The following is a 26,382-nucleotide window of genomic DNA, read 5'->3' on the forward strand; positions in this document are numbered from 1 at the left end:
TTCAATTCGTGCGTTTCCAACATCTCCGATAAAAAACATATTGCCTGAATCTGGACTTCCTTTTTTAAAAGACATTATTGAAGACAGCTTATATAAACTCTATCCTAAGCTCGTAATCAATCCCAGTTTTATTCTGAAAAAGGATTTCCACTAAGCTCTGACACGTATACGATCGCCAAAGATTCAATCATCGTTTTACAAATGCGCCATGTTTGTTAAAGAAAATGAGTTACCGCATAAAATAGCTTTACCCTGGAATATCAAACACCCCCCGTGGCGTGTGATTGAAGCCTCATTTGTTTCCGATTTAGTTCAACTACGAAAGAACAATACTTCTAGCAATGTTTATAAAGCCCACTTCCTGAAAGTAACAGCTCCTCTCAAATCAGCTGGTTGGAAACTCCTATTCACAGACGGATCAAAAGGAACTCACACCTCCTTCGCTGCAGTTAGTGAAGATGATAACCCTATTTCGTATGGCCTGCTATTTTCCTTCTGTTCAATATTTACAGCTGAAGCTACCGCAATTCTTAAAGCTGTTCAATACTCAAAGCTAAACAAAGGAAAATATATTATATGTACTGACAGTTTATCCTGCTTTCAAGCTTTAAAAAACAGCAATAACTCCAATTACATCATTTGCGCCATCAGAGACATTTTGATATTGCTCCCACATAAGCTCAGAATTATGTGGGTTCCCAGCCACTCGGGAATAATTGGAAACATGCTTGCGGACTCAATTGCCAAGGAAATGTGTCACTCTCCCACTATAACCTCACCACTTTTCGTTAAGGGCGACATCTACCGGCTCATCGCTCAACTGAGAAGTACCAATTTAGCTGCTGATTGGGTAATTTACAATCACCATTACTCAAGAATTAACCCAAATCGCACGAAACCTAACTTTCCGACCTCTCTGGCAGTCAATCTCATCACTCCGTACATCAGACTCCGCATTGGGCACACTATCATTACCAATGCACACCTTCTGGATGGCAGTCGCATCAACCAATGTCCCTTTTGTGAGTCAACGGTTAGTGTGCTACACCTTCTCGTGTTTTGTCCCGCTCTGGACAGCCTCAGACTTATAAACTTTAACAACGATGATCCTATTCAGCTTTTAATGAACCCTACTATTAGCAACATATCTAAAATTTACAATTATCTGAAGGATACAGATCTCCTTCGATGTATTTAAACTAGTTTCTATTTTTCCCACCAGTCAGCCGAAAGCCTATGATGCTAGCGCTGCGTACTTTAGTTTATTTAATAATTTGTTTATTATGTAAGCTTTAATAAAATAAAAAAAAAAATATCATGAAAAAAATGATATCATAAAAATTGTTGCTGTGGCAATAAATATTAACGTGAGTACATCCTGTTAAGTGTAGTCTTGGTATTATAAGATACAATATTTTTAGATGCATCCTTGCGTTTGCGAAGAACCTTTTCATCAAAGGCACGATCGCGCCACGTTAAAAACATTCCGCATTTTTGGCATTTGCGAAAAATTTACCGACATGCGGTGAGACAAGTTGTGATTTGTTTTTTTTTTTTTAATATATTAGAGGTACATACTGGGAACAAGTTTTGAACATATTTGAGCAGAAAGTCAAAAATAGTAATTCCAAAAGTTTGGAATATTAATGCACATATTTAGTGTACAACAGCAGAAGAAATGGTAGATCTTTTGTTAAATATTTAATAAGACTTTTAAGAATAATATATATATTTTAGTCTGATGACGTGATTATGCACTCAAGCACGGCTAACCAAGCTAATAATGATGGAGCTACCAACTTAAAGAACTCAACTGATAATTCAGTATCACATTCAGCTTCAGCTGAAGAGATGACATCAAGGGACTATTACTTCGACTCTTATGCTCATTTTGGCATTCATGAAGAAATGTTGAAAGATGAAGTGCGTACCATTACGTATAGGAATGCCATGTACCACAATAAACATCTATTTCGAGGAAAAGTAAGTTATCATTTATTATTATTTAAAAATTTGTATTATAAGTAATCTTGTTTTGTTGAAGGTTGTTCTTGATGTAGGGTGTGGAACCGGTATATTATCTATGTTTGCAGCTAAAGCTGGAGCATCTAAAGTCATAGCAGTCGATTGTTCTAACATCGTAGAATATGCCCGCCAAGTTGTAATAGATAATAATCTTCAAGATGTGATTAGTGTGGTAAAGGGAAAAATTGAAGAAATAGAGTTGCCTCCTGGTATAGAAAAAGTAGATATTATTATATCTGAATGGATGGGGTAAGTTTTGTTTAAGAAAGTATTGTTAGAGGTATGTTAACATTTAAAATAATTTCTTTAGGTATTGTCTGTTTTACGAGTCCATGTTGGATACAGTTCTACATGCCCGGGATAAATGGTTGAAATCCGATGGTATGATGTTCCCAGACCGCGGTACTTTATATATAACAGCAATTGAAGATCGGCAATATAAAGATGAAAAAATTAATTGGTGGGACGATGTCTATGGATTTGATATGAGTTGTATTCGAAAAGTTGCTGTGACTGAACCATTGGTCGACGTGGTTGATCCTAAACAAGTTGTTTCAACTTCATATTTGGTTAAGGAAGTAGATTTATACACTGTCAAAAAAGAAGACTTGGAATTTTCTTCACCGTTTAACCTGATTATAAAGCGGAATGATTTTGTACAGGCGTTGGTTACTTATTTCAATATTGAGTTTACAAAATGTCACAAACGACTAGGTTTTAGTACCTCCCCCGAGGCTACATATACACACTGGAAGCAAACGGTGTTTTATTTAGACGATTACCTTACAGTTAAAAAAGGGGAAGAAATTGTAGGTACCTTCAAAATGAAGCCTAATGAACGCAATAATCGCGATTTAGATTTTGTCATTGATGTTCACTTTAAAGGTGAGCTTTCAGATGTCGATGAACATAACACCTATAGAATGCGTTAATATTGTTTTAAAAAATGACAAAGAACAATTGTATTCATACGTTTGATGGAACAGCCGGAAAACCAGTAAAAAAAATGATGCAGTAAAGTTATTGAAAATTAATCGGTTGTTTTAATAAAAAGTGTTACAGCTCAACATATGAAGAGATTGCCAACAAGATATTTGGATATAATTTTGAATTTTATTGTATACGGTTTAAATAAAGGTTAAATGCTGTAAATGTTACATTCTATACGATTCTAGAGTGTACTGTGGTTAAACCTTTTTTACAGTATTATATTAAAAAATAACTGCGAACTGCTGATGTTAAACATAATCTGGCAGGTTCTATAATTCACTTATATTAAAAAATAACTGCGAACTGCTGATGTTAAACATAATCTGGCAGGTTCTATAATTCACTTCCAAATGAAATTCAAACAAATTCCTATTCAATCCCACATTTGGTGTTCTGAATTTCACTTTTGAAACCCACATTTTTGTTATTTTTTAAAAGGAAATTCCGGTTATTTCTCATTCATGTAAGCTCATGGAGATATTGCCGGAAGATTTGTAAATGGTGATAAAATTAAAGTCGATGCTTTTTGGAAGAATCCATTCCATATGACATAAAGCAATGTAAAAACCTACGATTTCGGTGCTCATCTAAATTGTGACGAGACAATGCCAGCGAAGATTAAAACATGTCGCCAAGATAATCAGAAGTTAGTGTGGTGATGTTTCTATATCTTCTTCACTATAAAATTAAGTTCTGCTGGCGTTTTCGTTAGCGAGTTAACAAGGGAAAAGTTGAAATGATTCCACCTCGTCCTCCTCGATGAATCTAATGAAACTGGCCAATATTCCATCGGAATGCACACCGTCAGATAAACGTCTAGTAGTAAACCACAAGAGAATGTACTGTAGTAAAACTGACATACCTAGCCTAGCAAGCTCATTAACTTCGCAATTTCCCGCGATACGGTTGAGGTGATGCACTCAAACTAGTCTAATCGCGACGTAGCCTGCTGTCACTGATAATGAGGACAGGAATTCTTTTACCAGTTGTACAACTCATCCGTAAAGAAGCTCTCAGCGACTCTCCCCCAGCGTCTACTACCCATTTAAGCCTATCTTGAAGGCATATACATATAAGAGCAGATAAGAGAGAGCCAGGACTAGGCTTGGTAACATGGTTAGGTAGCCTAAAAATGAAAATAAAATACGCGAGGATTCTGGAGTCCCCAGCCATACATTCCATTAGTTACCCAGCCTGCCTGAGATTGATAGTGGTTTTCGGGCCATACCCTTTCCGGTTATGCCCACGGGTACAGTATTCAGTAAGGAATTGAGTGCCAATCGGTGTCGGTGTGGTCGGAAGTGATCCACACTATCCTAAGCATCATTTAATTTTGCGATTTTATTCAAGTAACACGTGTCTTAAGTTTCATTGAACAATTTGATATTCATATGTATGTACATATGTATACATACATATATGTATGTTTGTATAACACCTCAAGCTTGTTTAGTTTTGGGTGTTACAAATAACCCTTCAGTGGGCAAAACTATTATACTCTATGAAAAATTATTCGAAAGTATACAAATTAAATTTATATTTTGTGATCAGGGTGATCAGGGCGACGAGTATATTTGAAATCCGGATGCATGTCTGCCCGTCCGTCTGTGCAAGCGGTAACTTGAGTAAAAATTGAGATATCTTGGTGAAACTGGGTAAACATATTCCGGGCCACTAGGAGAGGTTGCTATTGTAAATGGACGAAATCATACTATTGCCATGTCTAAATGGCGTTCACCGAAAAGTTTTAAAGTACTATAACTAAGCCATAAATAAAGCTTAGTAATTAATTTTGTATAGAGGGTCACATCGGGGTATATTAGAATGGAGTTTGTTTGTAAAAGTGGGCGTTGATCAGCTCCTTATAATGTTTTTGTACATATTTCGTAAACTGTTAAAGCTATATCAACCAAACTTCTTGGAGTCACTTCCCTTAGGCACTCCATGCCCACCTCCCATAGAAATGTTATTTTTAAAACTACTAAAAGGGCCGCCTACTTACGGGTCAAAATCAAATCTCAGAAACTATTTGATCAATTTCAACGAATTTATGTGGTGGGTCCCAATCCCTACGCACAACCGCAGAATCGGGCTTCGCTGTCTTACTTTAGCTCGTCTCTAAACGGATGTCTGTTGGCGACCCAGAGGGTGCTTGGTCTAAAACCGGAAGTCGTGAGCTGCTTAAGTCATATCCAAAACAATTATTCCTGGGCACTCCTAATTGATTGGTGGTCAGTACTTTTCCTCACTTGCGTAAACTTCTACATATGACCATCCCCCACTTTAGGACGTATAAATTAAGCACCAGTGAAGATATCGAAACAAAACGAACGAACAGTACGGCGTTTCTAATGTGACATCGCCCGTCAAAAATTTGCATGGTTCCAATGAATATCCTTGGTCTCCTTGCTCACATACCCTTCAAAATTTTCTTCCTACCTCCTTACTGATTCCTCCTGCTCTTCAACACTAGCAGCACAAACAAAATAAAATAGTTCCTCTATGCTAGTTATAAAACTCAAATATTTACATACATATTTGTTTTCAAATATTGATGCAAAACGAAACAATCACAGATGTTTTTGAAATTGCTGCTTTCATACGACACTGAAGTTTGACAAAATTGTGAGCATTTGAGCTTTTGAATTTTCGCCAGAATAAGGTAATCATCACGAAATTCAAAAACCGCACAGTAGTGAGTGTGGTAATTTTTGTGAGGGCATGAGAATAGGGCTGTTAGCTTCATTTCTAAATGAAAAAAGGTGAAGAATTAAAATATAAACTATCTACTTTATCAGTCAATTCCTTTAAAATTTACATTAACACCCGGCGGCGTTAACTCGGAATAACTGCTTTAATCGGGGTTAGTTCGAGGGGGGGGTAAGGTTTGACAACTTGTTTTTTTAATTTTTTTTTTATTTTTTTTCTGAACCATCAACATCTCAAGAATATTGTGTTAAAGTTTTAGGTCATTCGGAGAAAAACTAACAAAGTTACAGCAGGTTGAATAACGGTACCTCCAGCAACCTGCGCTGAGTGTACAAAACTTTGAATCGATTTTCCCAAATATGTCATTTTTAAAGTCGGTGACCAGCCTACAGAAAAAACTAGTGCATCGATCGTTTTGAAATTTTTAACAAATATTCTACATATATATAGCTCTCGAATTACGTGGAGCTTTTCCAAAAATTTTAATTACTAACAATTTTACAATAACAAATAGGTCGATTTTTTCGTCTAAAATCGTCATTTTGGCTTGAAAATGGTACCAAAAATTTAAAAATTAAAAAAAAACTCGACGTCAATTGAAAGCTAAACTAATAAACTAAAGAAAACATTTTGATTTTTTGGTTTCGGATGATCCAGCGATGCTGTAGGCTGGTCACCGCACAAACACTTCTTTTCGAGATGCCTGCAGAGATCGACCATAAATCCGTTATTCCTCGCAATTTTTCGATAAAACTTTTTTTAAGTATCCTTCAAATGTTGTACTTTCATATAATAATAAGTAAAATAAACCTACAGCAATAATTTTTTCTAAAAAAATTCATGAAAATATGTCTTTTTTCGACGAAACAAACCTAAAATATTCAACATCTTTGCGTATTCAAATCCGATCCTTAACATGTTAAACGCATGCATACGCATAAACGAGTGATATGATATGCTCTGAACACAAAGACGACGACATGACGTAGCGACGGCCAACTCCCACTGCAGCCGGTTCTACGTTACCGGAGTTGACCCGGATTTTATCCAGTTAAGGGCTGCCCTTTCAACGGTCTATCCCTGTTATTATCGATAAGTACTAAGTCTAGTCAACATTGGAGCAACGAATTGCAGCAGGGCCTGCGCTAAGAAGCTCCATCCAAACTCCACCTCAGTTAGGTGTAATTCATGCAATGGATGGAGCCATCTTAAGACCTGTTCAGGCCTTAAGACTCGTAGGGAGTGGACCACACGTAATGTGTCCCCATGCTGTCAACGCACTACTGCGACTATTGACTCTACGGCAGTGCAACTAGCACCTAGTTTGCCCAACGCGCCGCCACCTCCAGGAAGTGGTCAACTTAGGGCCCCCTGGAGCTCAACGAGGCAACATGACTTCCAATGCGACCAATCCCCCAACCTTCATCCCGCTCCAATCCTCGTGTGAGCACTTCAAGGCAACTCCTGGTACCTGGCACAGTCTGTTCCGTGTGTCAGACCGTAATACGTCGGAACGTGACCTTAGTCAAATGCAATTCCTGCACTGTTCCGGCATGCGCACCACACGTGAGTGGAGTGTATCGTACGTTGCCCTATGCTGTAATAAGAGTCTGCACCCGCAACCAACAAAATCGGAGTCGCCAAACGAAGCCGAAGTGCGACAATTTCCTTTGCGGGTAACACAGTTGCAACAACCTCAACCTGTACTTCACTCCCAGGGTCACGACAGCAACACCACGACACATCCGACTCTTACAATTTAACTGCAACGGAATCCAAAGCAAGATCGTGGAGATAGCGGACTTGGAAATCCCCAAGGGTTTGACGGACCGTCAAATCCCTGTCAAACCCGAGGAGACATGACGACCGGGTTGAAATTCCATTCGGTAGCCATGCCTCCTCGGACCAGGAGAGGTGCGCGAGCTATTTTAGCCGACAATTTATACTGCACCACCCGGTTGACAAAGCTAAAAGGCATGTCACTAGACGGCTGCGCAAAATGCGAAACAACTGCGCGCCACTTGTTTTCACCAGCGGGGAGGTTCGGGATGTCATCAGGAAGGCCAAGTCCTCCTGAGCCATTCGCCCAGACGGAATCAATTCTTCGATGTTCTCAATTTGTAGCTAATCACTCTTAAAATACCCGATATGTTGAAAATCGGAAGAGTGGTCCTACTACTGAAACCTGGGAAACCCGCCAACCAAGGGGAGTCTTATCGTCGATTCGGCTATAACCGGGTAAACGGTTGCAACGCCAATCACATACATACATATAGCCATTAATTGGTGACTTTTATATGACAATACAGTGATAGAACTCAGGGTAGAGTTTCAGCGTAAATGACAGATTTTGGAAATCCGTTACAATAATATGAATATGTAAAAAAAAGAAACATATCACAAACCAGCTTGCTATAAAGCCAAATCTATATATATATATATAAATTCCATGTCACGTTGTTTGTCTGGGATTGGCGCCTATACTACTGAACCATTTTAAATGAAATTTTGAACACGAATTCAATTTGGTCAAACTTAAAGGCGCCTGCTACACCTTCAATATTTATCGTGATATTTGGATTTCGATCTATATAGAATATTGATGGATATTACGTCAATATTATACGATGTTGTTAGTGTTTTCACAAGAAAAATATTTTAAAAATATATTTGTTTAATTTTTCGTACATTGCATGTTCACCTTATTAGAATAAAGTCGATTTTAAAATGTTGGCACTGTTGTCTTTCACCAATTCGAACTTGTAAATCACAAAATATGTTACACGTTCAATATTTATCTCACGATCTGCGATCTGGATTTCAAAATAGTTAAATATTTTTTAATATGGATCGTGATCCATCAATATTGCATGCTAAACGTTCAATAAATATCGCGATACAGGAAATATCACGATAAATAGTGAACGTGTAGCAGGCGCTAAAAGATAGGATAGTGTAACGGATTTCCAAACATCTGTCGTTTACTCTAAAACTCAACCCTGAGTTCGATCACTGGATAGTCAAAAAATAATGTCACACTTTAATGGCTATACACTAATCTTTATTTCTAATTCCTTATAACTTAACACTTTAGTACTCAATACTCTACTTTACAACTCTAACTTAACTTGTTTACACTTTTTCCTTAGAATTTTTTCACTCGACAACTCTCTTATCAGAACTATGTGTTGCTGCCAGTCCGACAGCCCTTATATAGTCGATTGTTAGCGATACATCGCCACTCGAACATTCTGGCAACAACGAGTATCGATGTCTAGATTCATCTGGCAAGTTATCGATTTCGATAGTCAATTCTAGTTTGTTCTGGTGCCATTTTCGTTACACTGCCCTCCACTTAAGTCTGATCGTTCCGATTAGACATACTTCCAGAACCAAACGCTTAGCATTTCTTCCCCTAATTCGTCTTCTAGGACACTGTCGTCCTCCTTAACATTCCTTTCTCCATTGGCATTAATCCTAAACTTTAACTCATTCCGTAACCAAAAATTATACTCGCAGTCGTCTACGCCGATGATTCCTGGACAGCAGGTCGATAAGCCAGGAATATGGATATATGGACATTCTCTGTACCTGTGGTGATACCTGTCCACCAGCTTTCTAAAATGCTCTTCCAAGTTTCGACTGATTCTTTCCACCATGATATCGGATCGTGGGTGTGATGCAGCTTCACATATTTTCCGGACACATTTCCTCTCTGCACATCTCCCAACTTTTGATGTCTATGTCCACCATCTCGACAGTCTCTTGGCATAGAATTGGGTATTTATCCGTCCTAGCAATCAAACCACTCCTGTTTCCCGATCTGCTGGTAGGTAATGGACCAGCTACAACCATGGCAAATTGCTCAAATGGCGTTCCCGAACTGTACTGCTTCATCTGACCATGTCTCTTGGAACTTACGACAATCAACCCAACAAAACTGATTCCTCAACCTTCCCAAGGTTTCCGTGATTCTTATGTGCACTTCACTTGGACCTTTGTGCATCTCGTAGCGAACTTTAGGTGATCTTTCGTTTCGAACAACCATGAGAGATCGGGAGCAGTATCCTCCTTTGCCTTTCCACACTCGATATAAGCAACCAGCCACCTACTTAAAACCGTTCCAGTGTGCCTTTGCGACTAGAGGTTATGCAGACATTTCATCTTTCTTTGGACGTTTCACAACTGGAGCTTCATCTTGAGATTCTCGTTCCTTCATATCACAATCTTTTGTCCATGACACGTCTGTCCTCTCTGGGGTCACCTGCGTCAATATATGAGCCTGCTGCTCCTTCAATTGTGTAGACACCTGTTCTGAAACCTGCGATGGTACACACTCTCCATACACTTCCAGCTGTGTTGACACCTCTTCACTTTTTAAGGTCACTTCCATCGACTCCTCCTCTTTCAACTGTGAGGACACCCCATTCACTTCCAATTGTGTTAACAAAATCTCTCCATGCACTTCATGCTCTTCAAGCTGTCTTAATATGTCTGCTCTATTTGAGGTCACATCCATTGACTCTTCCTCCTGCTTTTCCAATTGAGAGGACACCCTATTCGCTTCCGAATGTGTTGAGGAAATCTGCACATGCGCTTCCCAAGGCTTTGACATACGCGCCTCATTCGCTTCAGTCTGTGTTAACAAAATTTCTTCATGCTTTTTCAGCTGTATTGACACATCCACATTATTTGAAGTCTCATCCATTGATTCTTCCTTCTGCTTTCCCAACTGTGAAGATACCCCATTCGCTTCCGACATCCGCTCTTTTAACTGTGAAGAAAATTGAGCTCATATTTGCGTTGATAGCTCTGTTATTTGGTCCTTCATCTGTTGGGACAACTTTGTTGTTAAGCGTGTCTCCTGCGCTTCAAACTGGGATTTCATCTCCGATGACATCTGGGACACTGCAGACAAAATCATGTTCATGTCTTCTTCAGTTAACTGAGTCATTATCTATTCTGCAGTTTTATCTGGCAAACCCACTTCTGACACCAATTGTAACGGATTTCCAAAAATCTGTCGTTTACTCTAAAACTCTACCCTGAGTTCGATCACTGGATTGTCAAATAAAAGTCACACTTTAATGGCTATACACTAATCTTTATTTCTAATTCTTTATAACTTAACACTTTAGTACTCAATACTCTACTTTACAACTCTAACTTATAACTTGTTTACACTTTTCTCGACAACTCTCTTCTTAGAATTGTCCTCACTCGACAACTCTCTTATCAGAACTGTGTGTTGCTGCCAGTCCGACAGCCCTTATATAGTCGATTGTTAGCGATACATCGCCACTCGAACATTCTGGCAACTACGAGTATCGATGTCTAGATACATCTGGCAAGTTATCGATTTCGATAGTCAATTCTAGTTTGTTCTGGTGCCATTTTCGTTACAATAGTTTATATTTAAAATTTTAGTTGATATGTCTATCAGTCTGTTCATTCGGCTATTCGGTCGAGCGATAATTTGATTTGAAATCTTGATATCTTCATAAAACTTCGTACACGTTACAATTAGTAATATGAGATTGTATTGTAGGCAAAATCGGACAAATGAAAAAATAAATAAAAGTTAAGAAAACAATAAGAGTTTTCCAACAGATATTCGCAGCACGGAAAAACATTAGGATTTACACATTTCTAGGTTAATAGTTTAGTTAGGTTTCATGAGGTTTTAACCTCAGTATATACAGTAGAAAACCATTGGTTTGCTTACATTATTTTTCTTTTTTTTACACACCACCGACTCGTACTTGGGTTGTGCGCTACGCTTTTTTTGCTACAATTGTGGTAATTAGGGTGTTGTGTTAGCATTTAATCTTCACAAAAGTTTTAAAGTCCGATGAACAGTACTTAAATAATTATTAAATAAAATAAATGTTTTCATTATTATTGGAATTATTTTAAATTATTTCGCATATTTATTAAATTTTATAGTGGTATTAAATGTTATTTATTAATAAGTTAGAGATACAAGTGTATAACGCGATTAAACAAATTGTTAAATCTTGTATTTAAATAAATACATCCCTTGGTTAATGACACTGTATTTTGCGCTTTAAAATTTTAAAAGATTTAATATTACTATGAAACAGTTTGAACAATTTTCACTAAATAACCTTGAACGAGTATGTATGTCTGGTTCAAGATAGTTCTTGGCAAACTTTTCAAGCTTTGGCAATGTCTTCCATAGATAGTAAGCAATCTATTAGACATTGTATGTAAATTGATATAATTGGAAACGATTTCCTTCAGAGAAATTAATTTTCATGTTCATATGGTTATATATATAATTAATATTTTAATATACACAATTGTTTGCTGTATTTAACACTATTCGAGAAAGGGTAGATCTCTGAAGACGCCTATACTTTTACAAAATAAAAAGTGAAGGATTCGTCAAACTTGAGCTTTTTATAAATTTCATAAAAAAACGTGTATTAGTATTAAATGACGATTTTGATTCTTGTTACTTTGGACACGATGGTTTGAAATACCTATTCAATAGGATCATGACATATTTTGTTTTAAAAATGTTTAATAAGGAGGCGGCCACGTATCATTTCAAGCTCATAAAGCTTTTGTGTACATCAAAGCTTTGCTATTCAAAGCTTTTCAAATATAAATATTTGTAAATAATTTAAGTAAAAACTAGCGAAATTGGGTTTTATTTTTAATTTTGTGGCAGTAAAGTTTAAATAATTGTGGCCAAAAATAACTTACCACAGAGAAGTACTTGTATGAGAGCTGTATTTTATTCTCACCACTTATAAAATATCTCATTTATATTAAATATTTTTTTTGCATATAATATGGCTCACATTGATGTTAAAATCTTCTATAAGTGAAATATAGCATAAATTAATAATTTCGCTTTATATAAGACAAGAATATATATAATATTTGCTTTTTTATGACTAAGGTTTCACTAAAATGAAGTACTCAATATATACAACACTGTGTTTTTCCAAGATGGCGTCTATCTTACCACCGAGAATTCCCCACGAATAAGGTTTTCTACTGTATGTACTGTCGTTGAAACACTTCAATCGCATACAACTTCAACATGATTCCTCAGCAGAAATAGTGTTATTGGGAGCGGTGGAATAGAATTGCAACCACATACAAAGTATATTGTAACGGATTTCCAAAATAAATCGTTTTCGCTGAAACTCTACCCTGAGTTCGATCACTGGATTGTCAAATACGAGTCACTGTACTAATTTTACACTTGATTACTCGTTATACGAGTTTATTCTAATTCAACGAACATTACACTTTATTACTCGTTATGGTCGACGGAATTCCTCTTAGCTATACCCTCCGCGCGGGTGTCGACTGGGCAATGGGTTGTCTATGGACAGGCTAAACCGCTGCATTGCAGGCAGGCGTCACCTAGCTAAGGCTGGTGTAATCCCTCATTCACCTCGTCATGGTGGTCAGCTCCACATGCAACCTCATGAGGGGTGGATGAGGGTCTACATTGGCCATTGCTAATGAGGTACCTGGCGATAGGTATAAAACGCTAGGGGTAGAGTCCCCCGAATTTCTAAAACTCAACATGGAGGACAAAGCAAACGAAAAAGAGCGGGCTAGGATATTAGCCCAAACGTCGGTGGGAGGCGTGGCTGCTACCACCGGCGGGCACAGCGAGATTTCTACGTCGCACCGGTTCCACAGTCCACGAAGACTCGGACCAGGAAAGCGCCGTAAGTATATGCACGGAAAAGGAGGATGAACTTCTTCTCTGGCAACAAGAGAGGGCCCCGAAAGAAGCCAAGCAAGGAGGGGTTGAAGGCAAAGGCGCGTTATAAAGCGGCGGTCGAGATTTGCGACCGACTCGAAGACAAGCCTAATCTGAAGAAAAGGTTGGCTTGGGCCAGAGAGGAGGTAAAGAACGGCCGAGCTCACTTCGCCACTCGTAATTGGTGCAATGCTTCAAACCCAGCGTTTGCGAATCGTATTGAGGAGCATATTGCGGAGAGGAGGCAGCGCTGTACGGAAGGTGAAACGAAGACACCAACGAAAAGGAGGAGATGCAAAGACGCAGCCGAGAAGCTAGACGTCAGGCATACGGACGGCAACGAGAACACTCTCGAAAAAGGTGAAGTGGAAAAGATCTCGGCATTGAAGAGATAATGCCGACTTCACTGGTCTTACAAGTGGTGGAGATGGCACCTACCCAGCAGTCTGATGACGCAAAATCAGGAGCTGAGCGTACTTCAGGTGAACCTCGACAAGAGTAGGATCGCCTCAGCCGAGCTCCTTCTCAATTTAGAGAAGGGCGGCTACGACGTGGCTCTAGTCCAGAAATCATGGATAGCTTCGGGTAGCGTGGTCTCTGGGCTAAAGTCAAAAAACTTTATAACATACATTCCGAGCGTAACAAACAGGGTAAGAACGGCAATACTGGTGAGCAAAAAACTGTATTCTCATATGGATCTCCATCTTTCCACAGAAGACCTAACGGTGGTGGGTGTAAAGGGTGTTAAGGATGAGCTCATACTCCTTGCATCCTGCTACATGCTACACGATAGCGAGTCGCCAACGGCGGAGCTCCATAAACTGCCAGCTACATCCAGTAACAGGAGGCAGGCGCTGGTGGTAGGCGCCGACGCCAACGCCCATCACACGATCTGGGGAAGCCCAGACATAAACCAAAGAGGTGAGTCACTATTCAACTATATCATTCAAAGTAGTTTAGCGCTAGCCAATCGAGGTGAGGAACCTACTTATATAGGACCCACATCAAAAAACGTTTTATACATTACTCTCTTTACAAGTAGAGGTGTATTGGTGGAGAACTGGAAGGCGTTAGGTACACCATCATTCTCTGATAATAGGTACATCATCCATTCAATCGAAAGCTAAAATAAGAGTTGAAGGTAGAAGGGATCCCAGAAGGGCAAATTGGGACCTCTATGGGACCCTATTATTGTGTAAGAGACTCAGACCTTGCACTTTTAAATCTTACAAAGAACTAGAGGAGGGCGTAAACCTATTTACAAATGCTCTCAACAAGGCATTCCAATCCGCGTGTCCTCAATTACAAACTGAGGCAAAACACAAAGCCCCCCTGGTGGAACAAGGAACTCGGGTCCTGCAGACGCAAGGTACGAGAGATGTTCAACTGGGCCAAAATAGCAGAGAATGATGAATGCTGGGGCGAATATAAAGATCTTCTACGAGACTACAAAAAGCTATATTGCGTAGGACCAAACGTCAGTCCTGGAAAAGCTTTTGTAGCAGGTTTGAAAAGACCATTGAGGTGGCAAGGCTCAAAAGGCTCTGGGTAAAATGCCTCCTGACTTCTAGAAGGATAACGGCAGAATGGAACGATGCCAGAACGACCAAGGAAGTTGGTAGGGGACCTCCGCAGGGCGGAGTACTTTCTCCGCTCCTTTGGACACTGGTCGTGAATAATCTGTTGAAGAACTTAGAAGGTAAAGCTCCCAAAATAGTAGCATATGCGGACGACATAGCCATAGTAATAACTGGAAAGTGTCTGCATACTATTAGCAACATTATGATCAGCACACACAATACTGTCCAAAATTGGGCAACACAAGCAGGCCTAGGGTTGAATGCACAAAAAGCCGATTTACCTGTGTTTACAAGGAAATACAAAATCCCTCAATGGAGGTTTCCCTCGCTAAACGGAACAGAACTATCACCAAAGGACCGCACTAAGTACCTAGGAGTCGTCTTGGACAGTAAGTTACTGTGGAAGCACAATGTGGAAGAAAGGGTAAGAAAGGCTAGTAATGCTCTTTATGCATGCAGGCAGCTGCTCGGCACTACCTGGGGGCTTTCTCCCTCTCTCATGCACTGGTGCTACACAGCGATAGTGAGACCAATCCTGCTCTATGGTGCTATTGTGTGGTGGACAGGCTTGAAGAAGTCAACTTACCGAAAGCCAATGGAAATGGAATTTACGTATAGAACTTTTGGGCACAGCTCGGTGGGTAGGGGCGGTTTGACAAGTACCGACTACTTGACCCCACTCATGAACTGGGAAATAAGATTCCAGGTGAACCTGGAAAAAGACTGGCATAAGGGAATGATAATCTCACGCAGCACATTGAATATCTACACGGATGGCTGGAAAATGGAGGACGGGGTAGGTGCTGGAATACACTGTCAGGAGTTAGGTGTAAAGCTGCCTTTTAAACTTCCGAACCACTGCAGTATTTTTCAAGCGGAGGTATTTGCTATTGGGAAAGCCGCAGAGCTAGCCCTCAATACAGCAGCCGGCTACTTCAAAGTCAATATCTACGTAGACAGTCAAGCAGCAATCAAGGCAACAACCTCGGTTTGCATTTCGGCCAAAATTGTTTTGGATACCAGGATGGCAGTGGAGAGAGTTGCTAGGAACACGTGTCTTCACTTCTACTGGGTGCCAGGACATAAAGGCATTGAAGGCAACGAGATTGTGGACGAAATTGCCAAGAATGGTGTAAAACTGTCTTCCGGAAACGCGACTAACATTGGCAAACCCATGCACTGTCTGTTTTGAATATCGATGTCAGGATAAATCTGGCAAGTTATCGATTTCGATTGTCGATTCTAGTTTATTCTAGCATACATGTTCGTCACACTGCCCTCCACTTAAGTCTGATCGGCCCGATTAGAGATACTTCCAGAACCAAATGCTGCAAGTTCTGGATGAACCACCTTCAATTTATTCCTAGGTCTTCCAGACCTCCTCTTGTTTGTATGCGATACACCACATCACTTATCCGTTGAACAACCTGGTATGGTCCTTCTCAACTGCATTGAAATATGGGATACAATCCTTTCTTCCGTTGTTGGTTATATAACAACACCCAATCTCCTTCCACAAATCCTTTAGAGTTCATTGCCTTGTCGTATTTTGTCTTCATTTTATCACTCATGATTTGTGTGCGCTGTCTCACCATAGCATGGATTTTCCTCATCTCGTCTTCTAGGACACTGTTGGCTTCCTTAACAGTCTTTCCTCCATTTGCGTTCATTTCAAGCTTTAAATCAATCGGTAACCGAAGATGAATACCAAAGATTATCTTTGCTGAAGTCTGCTCCGTTGTTTCATAAACGGCAGACCGATAATCCATCAGGAACAATGCTATATGGGTATCCCAATCCTTTTGATATTTGTCTGCCACTTTCTTTAGATGTTCTTCCAAAGTTCGATTGAAACGTTCTACCATACCATCGGAATGTGGATGTAAGGCTGTTGTACGAGTTTTCCGTATACCCAGTTTGTGGCACATTGCCTGAATTAGAGCTCATTCGAAATTCCTTCCTTGGTCAATCTCGTTACCCAATTATTGATGAAAACATCCGCTACTGTTTCAGCTTCTTGATTAGTAATTGGGTACACCTCTGGCCATTTGCTGAAGTAATCCATAACTACCAAAACATATTTGTTTAATTTACTGGTAGGAAACGGACCAGCTACATCCATGGCAATTCGCTCAAATGGAGCGCCAGAATTGTACTACTCATCTGCCCGTGACTTCTGGTTTTCGACCCTTTAGCTGTAATGCACTCAGCACAATTAGCAATCCACTCCGTTACTAATTGCCGACAACCAACCCAATAAAATCTTTCCTTTAGTTTTTCCAAGGTTTTGGTAATTCCCATGTTACATGTGATTCCATGACCGTTATGCATCTCCTTGAGAAAATCAGGAATTTTTATTTTCGGAACGATTATAAGAGCTCGGGAACTTTGTCCATCTTCGCTTTGCCATACTCGATGCAAGCAGCCAGATACTAACTTTTAACTGTTCCACTGTGCCCAATATGCCTTTGCAACTGGACTATCTGCAGCTATTTCTTCTCTCGTTGGACGCTTGTTCAGCTCTACTCCATGCATTACCAGTTCACTCTATAGAGAAGTCATAACTTTGGAGTCTCTCAATCCATCGTGACAATTGTCGTTCTGGATGCTTGAATTGCAAAAGCCATTTTAATGGTGCGTGATCTGTCCGTACTCGAAATCGCTGGCCATAAAGGCTATCTTTGCGATGCTTTATAGAGCAGTCATAACTTTTGAGTCTCTCAATCCATCGTGCCAACTGTACTTCTGGATTCTTGAATTGCAGAAACCATTTTAATGGTGCATGATCTGTCCGTACTCGAAATCGCTGGCCATAAAGGTACTTGTGGAAATGTTTGATGGACTTCACCAATACCAGTAATTCTCTTCGCGTTACGCAATAATTCTGCTCTGGCTTACTTATCGTCTGGCTGGAGTAGGCGACCACTTTCTCATTCCCGTCAATCTCTAGTGATAGAACGCCCCCTATTGCATAGCCACTAGCATCCATGTCCAAGATAAACGTTGACCCTGGAACTGGATATGCTAACATTGGCGCAGTACATAATCTCTCCTTCAGAGTTTGGAAGGCCAATTTCTGTTCTTTATTCCACTCAAAGGCTTTGTTCTCCTTCGTGAGTTCATGGAGGCTAGTAGCTACACTGGCGAAATTTGGAACGAATCGTCGGTAATAGGCACACAGTCCAAGGAAACTCCGCAACTCGTATAAATTTTCAGGTCTAGGCCAATCTTTCACTGCCTCTATCTTTTCTTGAGCTGTGCAAATATCTTTCGGTGTCACCTTGTGTCCTAAATAGCTCACTTCCTTCATGAAAAGAGAACAATTCTTTGGGCTCAGTTTTAATCCAGCGCTAGCTATGCGTTGGAAAACCTCTTCCAAATTTTTAAGATGCTCATCAAAGCTTTTACCCAACACGATGATATCGTCTAGGTACACCAAGCATGCCTTTCAGTGCAATCCTTTTAACACTTGGTCCATAAGTCTCTCCAAAGTGGAAGGAGCGTTACATAAGCCAAAGGGCATTACAGTGAATTACCATAGACCATCTCCAACGCTGAAAGCCATCTTTTCTTTGTCTTCTTCGTTTACCTCTACTTGCCAATATCCACTTTTCAAATCGAGTGTTGAGAACCAATTCGTGCCTGATAGCGGGTCTAGAGTGTCATCTATTCTAGCTAATGGATAGCTGTCTTTCTGCGTGACATCATTCAACTTTCTATAGTCCACGCAGAACCTCATGTTGCCATCTTTCTTCTTCACAAGTACTACAGGTGAACTCCATGGACTCGATGATGGACTCAATTATGCCGCTATCGCTCATTTCACGTATGGTTTGGCTTACAACTTCACGTTTGGCTAATGGAACGCTGCGAGGAGCCTGGCGGATTGGTTTGGATTCATCTTTATCAAATATGGTGGAGTATTTGAGAAGAAGTTGTTTATCCTTCTTTTTACGGTCTACCTCTAGTTCATTAGTCCAAGCGTTAATCTCGTTCGAAATATCGTTTTTACTCGCAGAATTTCCTTTAATACGTGTTTCGCAGTTTATTACGGCCTCAATCTCCTGACACTGCCCTAATATAGCTACTTTGGAGACTGTGATTGGTGGCTTACACTCATTAAGGCCTCTTACAGGAACTCTTTTGTCTTGTCGTGTCATAGCCAGGGTTTTTCCTGTAAGTAAATTTGGTGTAAATTCTTTTGCCTCTTCAACAACCCACAACGTGTTTGTCCCATAGTCTCCATATATTTCTGCCCAAATAATTGCTTCTGATTTTGGTGGAATCTTCTGATTTTCTGTTATTAACACTCGTCGAACGTTGCATTTGTTATCATAACCAAACATAAGAGGCACTTCCATATTGATATAAGTCATAATTTTGTTTTCCATGTCAAATTTGACTTCATTACTGGCTAGAAAGTCTACTCCAATTATGACTTCGTCGACGATATCTGCCACTATAAAGTTATGTAACACGGCTATCTTTCCTATTCCAATTTCGCGCGTTACTTCCCGGGAACTTGAGTAACATCTCCAGTTGCAGTACATAACTTTGCACCAGCTAGTGGTTTTCTTCCTTGTTAACTAGATCCGATCGAATTATGGAATGTGTTGCTCCCGTATCCACAGTCAGAATTCGTTTTCTACCGTCCACGCATCCACTAATGTAACGTTGTTCGTATTTCTATTTATTTGAGAGACAGAGATTAAAGGGCATTCACTTGACGGAGCCAGTTTAGTTTAACGATTGGGTGCTTTTCAGAGTTGGTTGATGGTCTTCACCGTGTTTCTCCAGATTTCTCCAGCATTTTATGCATTTCTTCAAAAAATTTCTGCGTCCAGGCAGGCTCTTCTATTTCTACACGATGAGCTTTAAATGTTATGTTGCTAAGTAAGGGGGCAGTTTCGTGCGTTAGAGCAAAGGACACTGTTTATGCAAATGTCAATTTTGGGCATGCGAGTGCAGAATAGCGCCTATTCTCGTCTCTTATACCATTAACGAAACTGTGGATTTTTATATCCATTCTTGCAGAGGCTCACTAGCTTTCTGTTTGCGATTTTGCAGTTCGATTTTTAAAATTTGTCTCCGTTGCTCACTTCCATACTGTCTTTCTACAGCACCCATTGACGCTTGTAGCTGTCTTTTCAAATTGGAGTTTGAAAAACTGGAACGGAGTTGTGCCGTAAAATGATGGGGTCTTGACTTTGACAGAACTTGTTGACACCGTTAGTCAATTTAGTTGCAGGTCACGGAGACGATCTTTCAGTTCTTCCACATCAGCTTTAACTTTATCTTGCTCTTCTGAAATCTGCGTTTGAGTTCCTGTATTTGTGAGGTCACTTGTGATCTTTCAACTGTACTGATACTTGAGCTGATATCTGCTCTGTTATTTGTTGGTCTTTGTTGGTAAGCGTGTGTCCTGTTCTTCCATTCGCGTTGACCAGCTGTGACGATATTGCAGACAAAAGTTTGTTCATGTCCAGTACTCCTGATGAACATGGAGTATCTTCCTTTTTCTCAATTTTCGTTGTCGATTCCTCTAACAGCGATTCAAAAATAAAAATCGTCCACGTTGATGTTTTCTTCTTCCATGGCCTCTCGCAAACGGGCTTGTAACTCAACTTTCAACCCATTCGCTGACCTCGAATAAAGCAGACATGTTAGCACAGCTGGAAATGCATGAGGAGAATATGTTCACATATTTGAAAGCGAATGAGACTTGTATATCAAGAACTTTGGTAGCGCATGGAGAGATTTTGTTAACACAATTGGAAGTGAATGGGGAGTCCTCAAAGTTGAAAGAAGAGGAGTCGATGGAGGTGCCTTAAAAAGAGAAGAGTTGTCAACAAAGCTGGAAGTGCATGGAGAGTGTATACCATCGCAGGTTCCAGAACAGGTGTTCACACAATTGAGTTAGCAGGAGGCACATATATTGATATGGGTACCCCAGAGAAAACAGACGTGTCATGGACAAAAGATTGTGATAGGAATGTACAACAATCTCAAGATGAAGCTCCAGTTGTGAAACGTTCAAAGAAAGCAGAGGTGTCTGCAGAACCTCTAGTCGCAAAGGCACAGTGGAACAGTTTTAAGTTGGTGGCCGGTGGCTTATATCGAGTGTGGAAAGTCAAAGGAGGATACTGCTCCCGCGCTCTCATGGTTGTTCGAAACGAAAGATCACCTAAAGTTCGCTACGAGATGCACAAAGGTCCAAGTGAAGTGCACATAAGAATCACGGTTTCAGTTTTATTTGGTTGGTTGTCGTCAATCAATTAGAGATTGCATTGTAAATGAGTCGAGTTCCAGGAGACATGGTCAGGTGAAGCAGTACAATTCGGGAATGCCATTTGAGCAAATTGCCATCGTTGTAGCTGGTCCATTACCTACCTGCAGATCGGGAAACAGGAGTGGTTAGATGGCTAGGACGGAGAAATACTCAATTCTAAGCCAAGATACTGAAGAGATGGTGGACGTGGACATTAAAAGTTAGGAGATGTGCCAGAAGCTATGTGTCCGGAAAATATTTGAAGCAGCATCACATCCACGATCCGATAACATGGTGGAAAGATTCACCCGAAATTTGGCAGAGCATTTTAGAAAGCTGGTGGACAGGTATCACCACAGGTACAGAGAATGTCCATATATCCATGTTTCTGGCTAATTGGCCTGCTGTCCAGGAATCAACGGCGTAGACGACTGCGAGTATAATTTTTGGTTACTGATTGATTTAAGGTTTAGGATTAATGCCAATGGAGAAAGGAATGTTAAGGAGGACGACAGTGTCCTAGAAGACGAATTAGGGGAAGAAATGCTAAGCGTTTGGTTCTGGAAGTATGTCTTATCGGGACGATCAGACATAAGTGGAGGGCAGTGTAACGAAAATGGCACCAGAACAAACTCGAATTGGCAATCGAAATCGATAATTTGCCAGATGTATCTAGACATCGATATTCGTAGTTGCCAGAATGTTCGAGTGCCGTTGTATCGGACGATCAGACATAAGTGGAGGGCATTGTAACGAAAATGGCACCAGAACAAACTCGAATTGACAATCGAAATCGATAATTTGCCAGATGTATCTAGACATCGATATTCGTAGTTGCCAGAATGTTCGAGTGCCGATGTATCGCTTACAATCGACTATATAAGGGTTGCCGGACTGGCGGCAGCACACAGTTCTAATAAGAGAGTTGAACTGTCAAAGGAAAGAGTTGTCGAGTAAAGTATAAACAAGCTATAAGTTAGAGTTGTAAAGAAGAGTAATAAGTAATAAAGTGTTAAGTTATAAGGAATTAGAAGTAATGTTTAGTGTATAGCCATTAAAGTGTGACTTTTATTTGCAATCCTGTGATCAAACTCAGGGTAGAGTTTCAGCGTTAACGACAGGTTTTGGAAATCCATTACAATATTAATCTGCCAGACAATTTATGACTTATTGTTCACGACAAAAATTAATTAATTGAGATGCAAGTAAAAAAATAACTGATTTAGTTGTCCCGATACTTTCGCAGCAAAAGATTTTAGTGTTGACAACATTAACTTCAGGATACAGCAAAAGCTATAACATTTTTATATAATTAGTTGCTCCCTAATAATTTCACTTTATCAAATAGTTAACCAGAATAGGATTTAACATACATATACCTTATCCACAGCAAAGCGTGGCCCGCCCACTAGTATAATATGTTTATTAAGCATTTCAAATTTTAAATTTTGCATGAGTTTCACTTATTGGGTCGAAAAAATTGCCACCATTCACTTCTTTTTTTATTAAAAGCTATCTTCGCACTTTTACATTATGACAATAATATATTTATAATTTAATCACGCGATTCACGAAATCAAACTACGTATTTGAACATATATTTTAAATCAACCGTTGAATAGTATTCAAATGAATATATTCACAATGAACAACCCATTCTTACAAATTCACTATATCTAGTTCAAACACCAAAAAATTACCGCTACAACACATCTGTTAACTTAATCGTTCCAAGAAAAATCAACAATCACTGATATTAAGGCCCAGCAATCACTGTCGCTATGGCGCCTGCTACACGTTCAGTATTTATCGTGATATTTATTGATCATTTAGCATGCAATATTGATGGATCCTGATCCATGTCACTAAATATTTAAATATATTGAAATCGATATCGCGGATCGTGGACCGCGAGATAATTATTGCACGTGTAGCATATTTTGTGATTTACAAGTCCGAATTGGTGAAAGACAACAGTGCCAAAGTTTTTAAATCAGCTTTATTCTAATAAAATGAAAATGAATTATAATTATGCTGTTCACGGTAAGGGCACAATTCCGATTACTATGGCGCCGCGATCTGAGGGCACCATTGGAGGACGTCCTCCCGATTAAAAAATATATAGGATTATAGGTACCGCAGACGCCTAGTTTTCGAGATACTCCGCTTTAAAGATCAAAAAATAAAAAATTTCGCCAAACAATTTAACACTTTAACACATTTTACGCTCTTTTTTCACCTCAAATATTTGAAATTACATTACTAACATTCAATAAAATTCAAATTTTACATTTATTTAAAGTTTTTTAAACAAAAATTACTTATTTTAAAAATCACTTTTCACTCTAAGATTTATGTGTTTACAATTATGCGGAAAACGAGCGCTGCCACATTGTAGATACCATATATAAATTCATCCATAAATTCCTCTTTTTGCGAAAATTCGTCTTTTTTTTCCAAAATTCCTCTTATTTTATTTAACAAAATAAATTTAAAAATATAATATCGATAACAGTCCCTTATGTTGTTAACACTTGTGTTGGCTCGACCAAGGTTATTTTTTTGAAGCGCGGCCGAAGGTCCCCTGTGCAGAAAGGAGTTCTACACAAAAAAAACTTCGGACACCCCTGGTTTGGCTTGACGAGGGTAATTTTTTTGAAGCGCGGCCGAAAGCCGCCAGTGCAAAAAGGAATTCTACGCGAAAAAACTTCGGACACCCCTGGTTTTGGCTCGACCAGGGTAATATTTTTGAAGCGCGGCCGAAGGCCGCTAGTACAGAAAGGAGTTCTACACAAAAAAAAAACTTCGGACACCCCGGTTTTGGCTCCACCAGGGTAATTTTTTTAAGCGCGGCCGAAGGCCCCCAATGATGTAAGGAGTTCTATGCGAAAAAACAATTTCAGACATCCCTGCAAAGTTTTTTATATACATACTTGATGCAGAAGAAAGTTCTACGACAAAAAGTTGTGATATGCAAATAAATAACACGCAGTCATTAAAAAAACCATTATCTGTGGTTTCTACCATGTGGCAACGTTCTGTTTCCACATAATTGTAAGCACAGAATCCTTTTCAGCTATTAGCAGAGATAAAGATATGTACAACTCTCATATCACTGGAAGTGAGAGCGCAATTGTAAACGTCAAAACCTCCTAAACTTTGACAGTTTGTCGAGATGAGGAGGTTTTGACGTTTCGCAATTAGGAAACTGGAAAGGCCAGATTGAAATGTTGCCAAAAAAATAATGCGATGGAGACATTTTCAGCCGCCTTGCAAGATCACTAATAAGAACTTAAAACAATAAATATCAATGAAAACGCGTAATTTAAAAGTGGTTTAAAAATATGTTTGTGAATTGCAGTATCGAGAAAATAATTTTTCATGGAAAATTATAAAAGAAATTGATTTATTTTCAGTTGACACTTAATAATTGACCATATTTATTACTGAAACTTCGAAAACCGGCTATTTTAATATACCAATTTATCGCTAAATGAAATTGAAATAAGTTATTTTATATTAAATTTTCAGTATATAATAATTTTTATTCATAATAAATGTTGGGTATTTTTATTTAAATGCCCAAAAATTAGTATTTTGTCTTATCTGGTAATAATGCAAAATGTTGAGGCGCTCTCACACTGGAATAAGTTGGACATCCCTTTATCCCTGGCTATTAGTGTGCGAAGTGATTTTTAAAAGAAGTAATTTTTGCTTAAAAAACCTTAAATAAATTTAGAATTTGAATTAAATTGTATGTGAATAGCGTACTTTTCAATACATATATGAAGTGAAAAATGTGAAAAAATTGTGTGTGTGATACGCCTATAACTCTGATCAAGAATATTTTATATCTATTCCTGCTCTGGAGAGCCTCCTCTTTCACCCGATACCCCATTTATACCAATCGGAGTTGTCAAACCCCGACCGCCAAAGTAATCGGAATCGTGCCATGGTACGCAACTGTTTAAGTTTATAAGATTGTACTATCTACATATTTGATTTTGTAATGATTGAAAATGTAATAAAATAAATTAAAAAACAAAAAAAAATGAATTGTTTTTACCTGTTAGCGGAAAGATATAACAAATATAGGTAACAAACTGCTAACCAAAACAATGACCCGTTCGGTAACAAATACATCTGTTCTGAATAACATAGGGGTAACATAGGTGCTAACATATGCTTCAGCAGAGGTAACATATATATAACATGCCAAACATTAAAATATATGATGCCATTAACAGACGGTAAGTTGTCAAAACTTGACCAATAGGAGGCAAGTATAGGGATGGAAAGAGCGCGAGCGGAATCGATTTTTGACTTTGGAATTGACTTCTAGTTTTTCGATTCTGGAAGTCAATTAATCAACCCCGATAGTCGACTTTTGTGACTTAAGTTGACTTTTTATAAATTAAGCAACTAGTACACGAAATTCATTAGATATATCAATATTTTTTTAGTTTTTAACATATTATAAAAAGTATTTTAGGATTTCATTGCATACATTTTGGTATTGGACAATAAAATTGCTTTTTTTAATTAAAAAACAAAAAATTTAAAAATAAATAACTACGAAAACCACATTTCTTCGCCGATTGATCTTAAAAATATTAGCTTATTAATGTGCTGAGGTGATAAGCGACTCCTCAACTGATTTGCGATAAGTCCTGCATGTGAAAATAATCGCTCACAGGGTACAGACGTTGCAACTATTGGCAAGTACTTTTTAGCTACTTTCCATAGATACGGATATTCATATTTCATACTTTCCCACACAGTGAACGGATTAGGATTTTGTTTCCGATTGACAGCCGGGCGTGTCAAATATTGTCGTAATTGTATTGGTAATCCCAAAGCCTCATCAGAATCTGCAAGATTGGAACTACAACTCACAGTGTTATCAAAATAAGACCATAAATCATCATTGTCATCGTTCGTTTTCTGAGATTCCGGACCTCAAATAGCTAATATCTCATCTTGAGGGTTAATATTTGCCACCGTTGCTGCCAATGCTAATTTTCGTTCTGTCTTGACAAGATCAGCTACACAAAAAA

At 39.0% G+C, this 26,382-nt stretch overlaps 2 protein-coding genes across 4 annotated transcripts in view; one reads left to right on the forward strand and one right to left on the reverse strand.

Moving 5' to 3' along the window:
- Positions 1-1,420: 1,420 nt before the first annotated feature.
- Positions 1,421-3,059, forward strand: LOC105220377 (protein arginine N-methyltransferase 1). Its single transcript, XM_011196816.3, has 4 exons — positions 1,421-1,681; positions 1,738-1,983; positions 2,045-2,274; positions 2,336-3,059. Exons 1-4 carry the CDS (start codon positions 1,679-1,681, stop codon positions 2,955-2,957), a joined length of 1,101 nt encoding a protein of 366 aa, XP_011195118.2. The 5' UTR covers positions 1,421-1,678; the 3' UTR covers positions 2,958-3,059.
- The window catches only part of LOC105220266 (uncharacterized), a 44,855-nt gene continuing 21,340 nt past the window's right edge, over positions 2,868-26,382 (reverse strand). For all 3 annotated transcript variants that reach the window (XM_054225970.1, XM_054225971.1, XM_054225972.1), the window contains one exon: positions 2,868-26,370. In XM_054225970.1, the coding sequence (XP_054081945.1) occupies positions 26,285-26,370 (86 nt within the window). In that variant the 3' untranslated portion in view covers positions 2,868-26,284. The remainder of the gene's footprint in view (positions 26,371-26,382) is intronic.

The sequence above is a fragment of the Zeugodacus cucurbitae genome, chromosome 2 (assembly GCF_028554725.1).
Source record: "Zeugodacus cucurbitae isolate PBARC_wt_2022May chromosome 2, idZeuCucr1.2, whole genome shotgun sequence".
NCBI classification, from domain to species: domain Eukaryota; kingdom Metazoa; phylum Arthropoda; class Insecta; order Diptera; family Tephritidae; genus Zeugodacus; species Zeugodacus cucurbitae.

Bases quoted from the DNA above. Each gene is read 5' to 3' on its own strand.
- LOC105220377 (XM_011196816.3), top strand. The intron at 1,984-2,044 runs GTAAGTTATCAT...GTTTTGTTGAAG, and splicing joins AACATCTATTTCGAGGAAAA to GTTGTTCTTGATGTAGGGTG. The intron at 2,275-2,335 runs GTAAGTTTTGTT...TAATTTCTTTAG, and splicing joins ATTATATCTGAATGGATGGG to GTATTGTCTGTTTTACGAGT.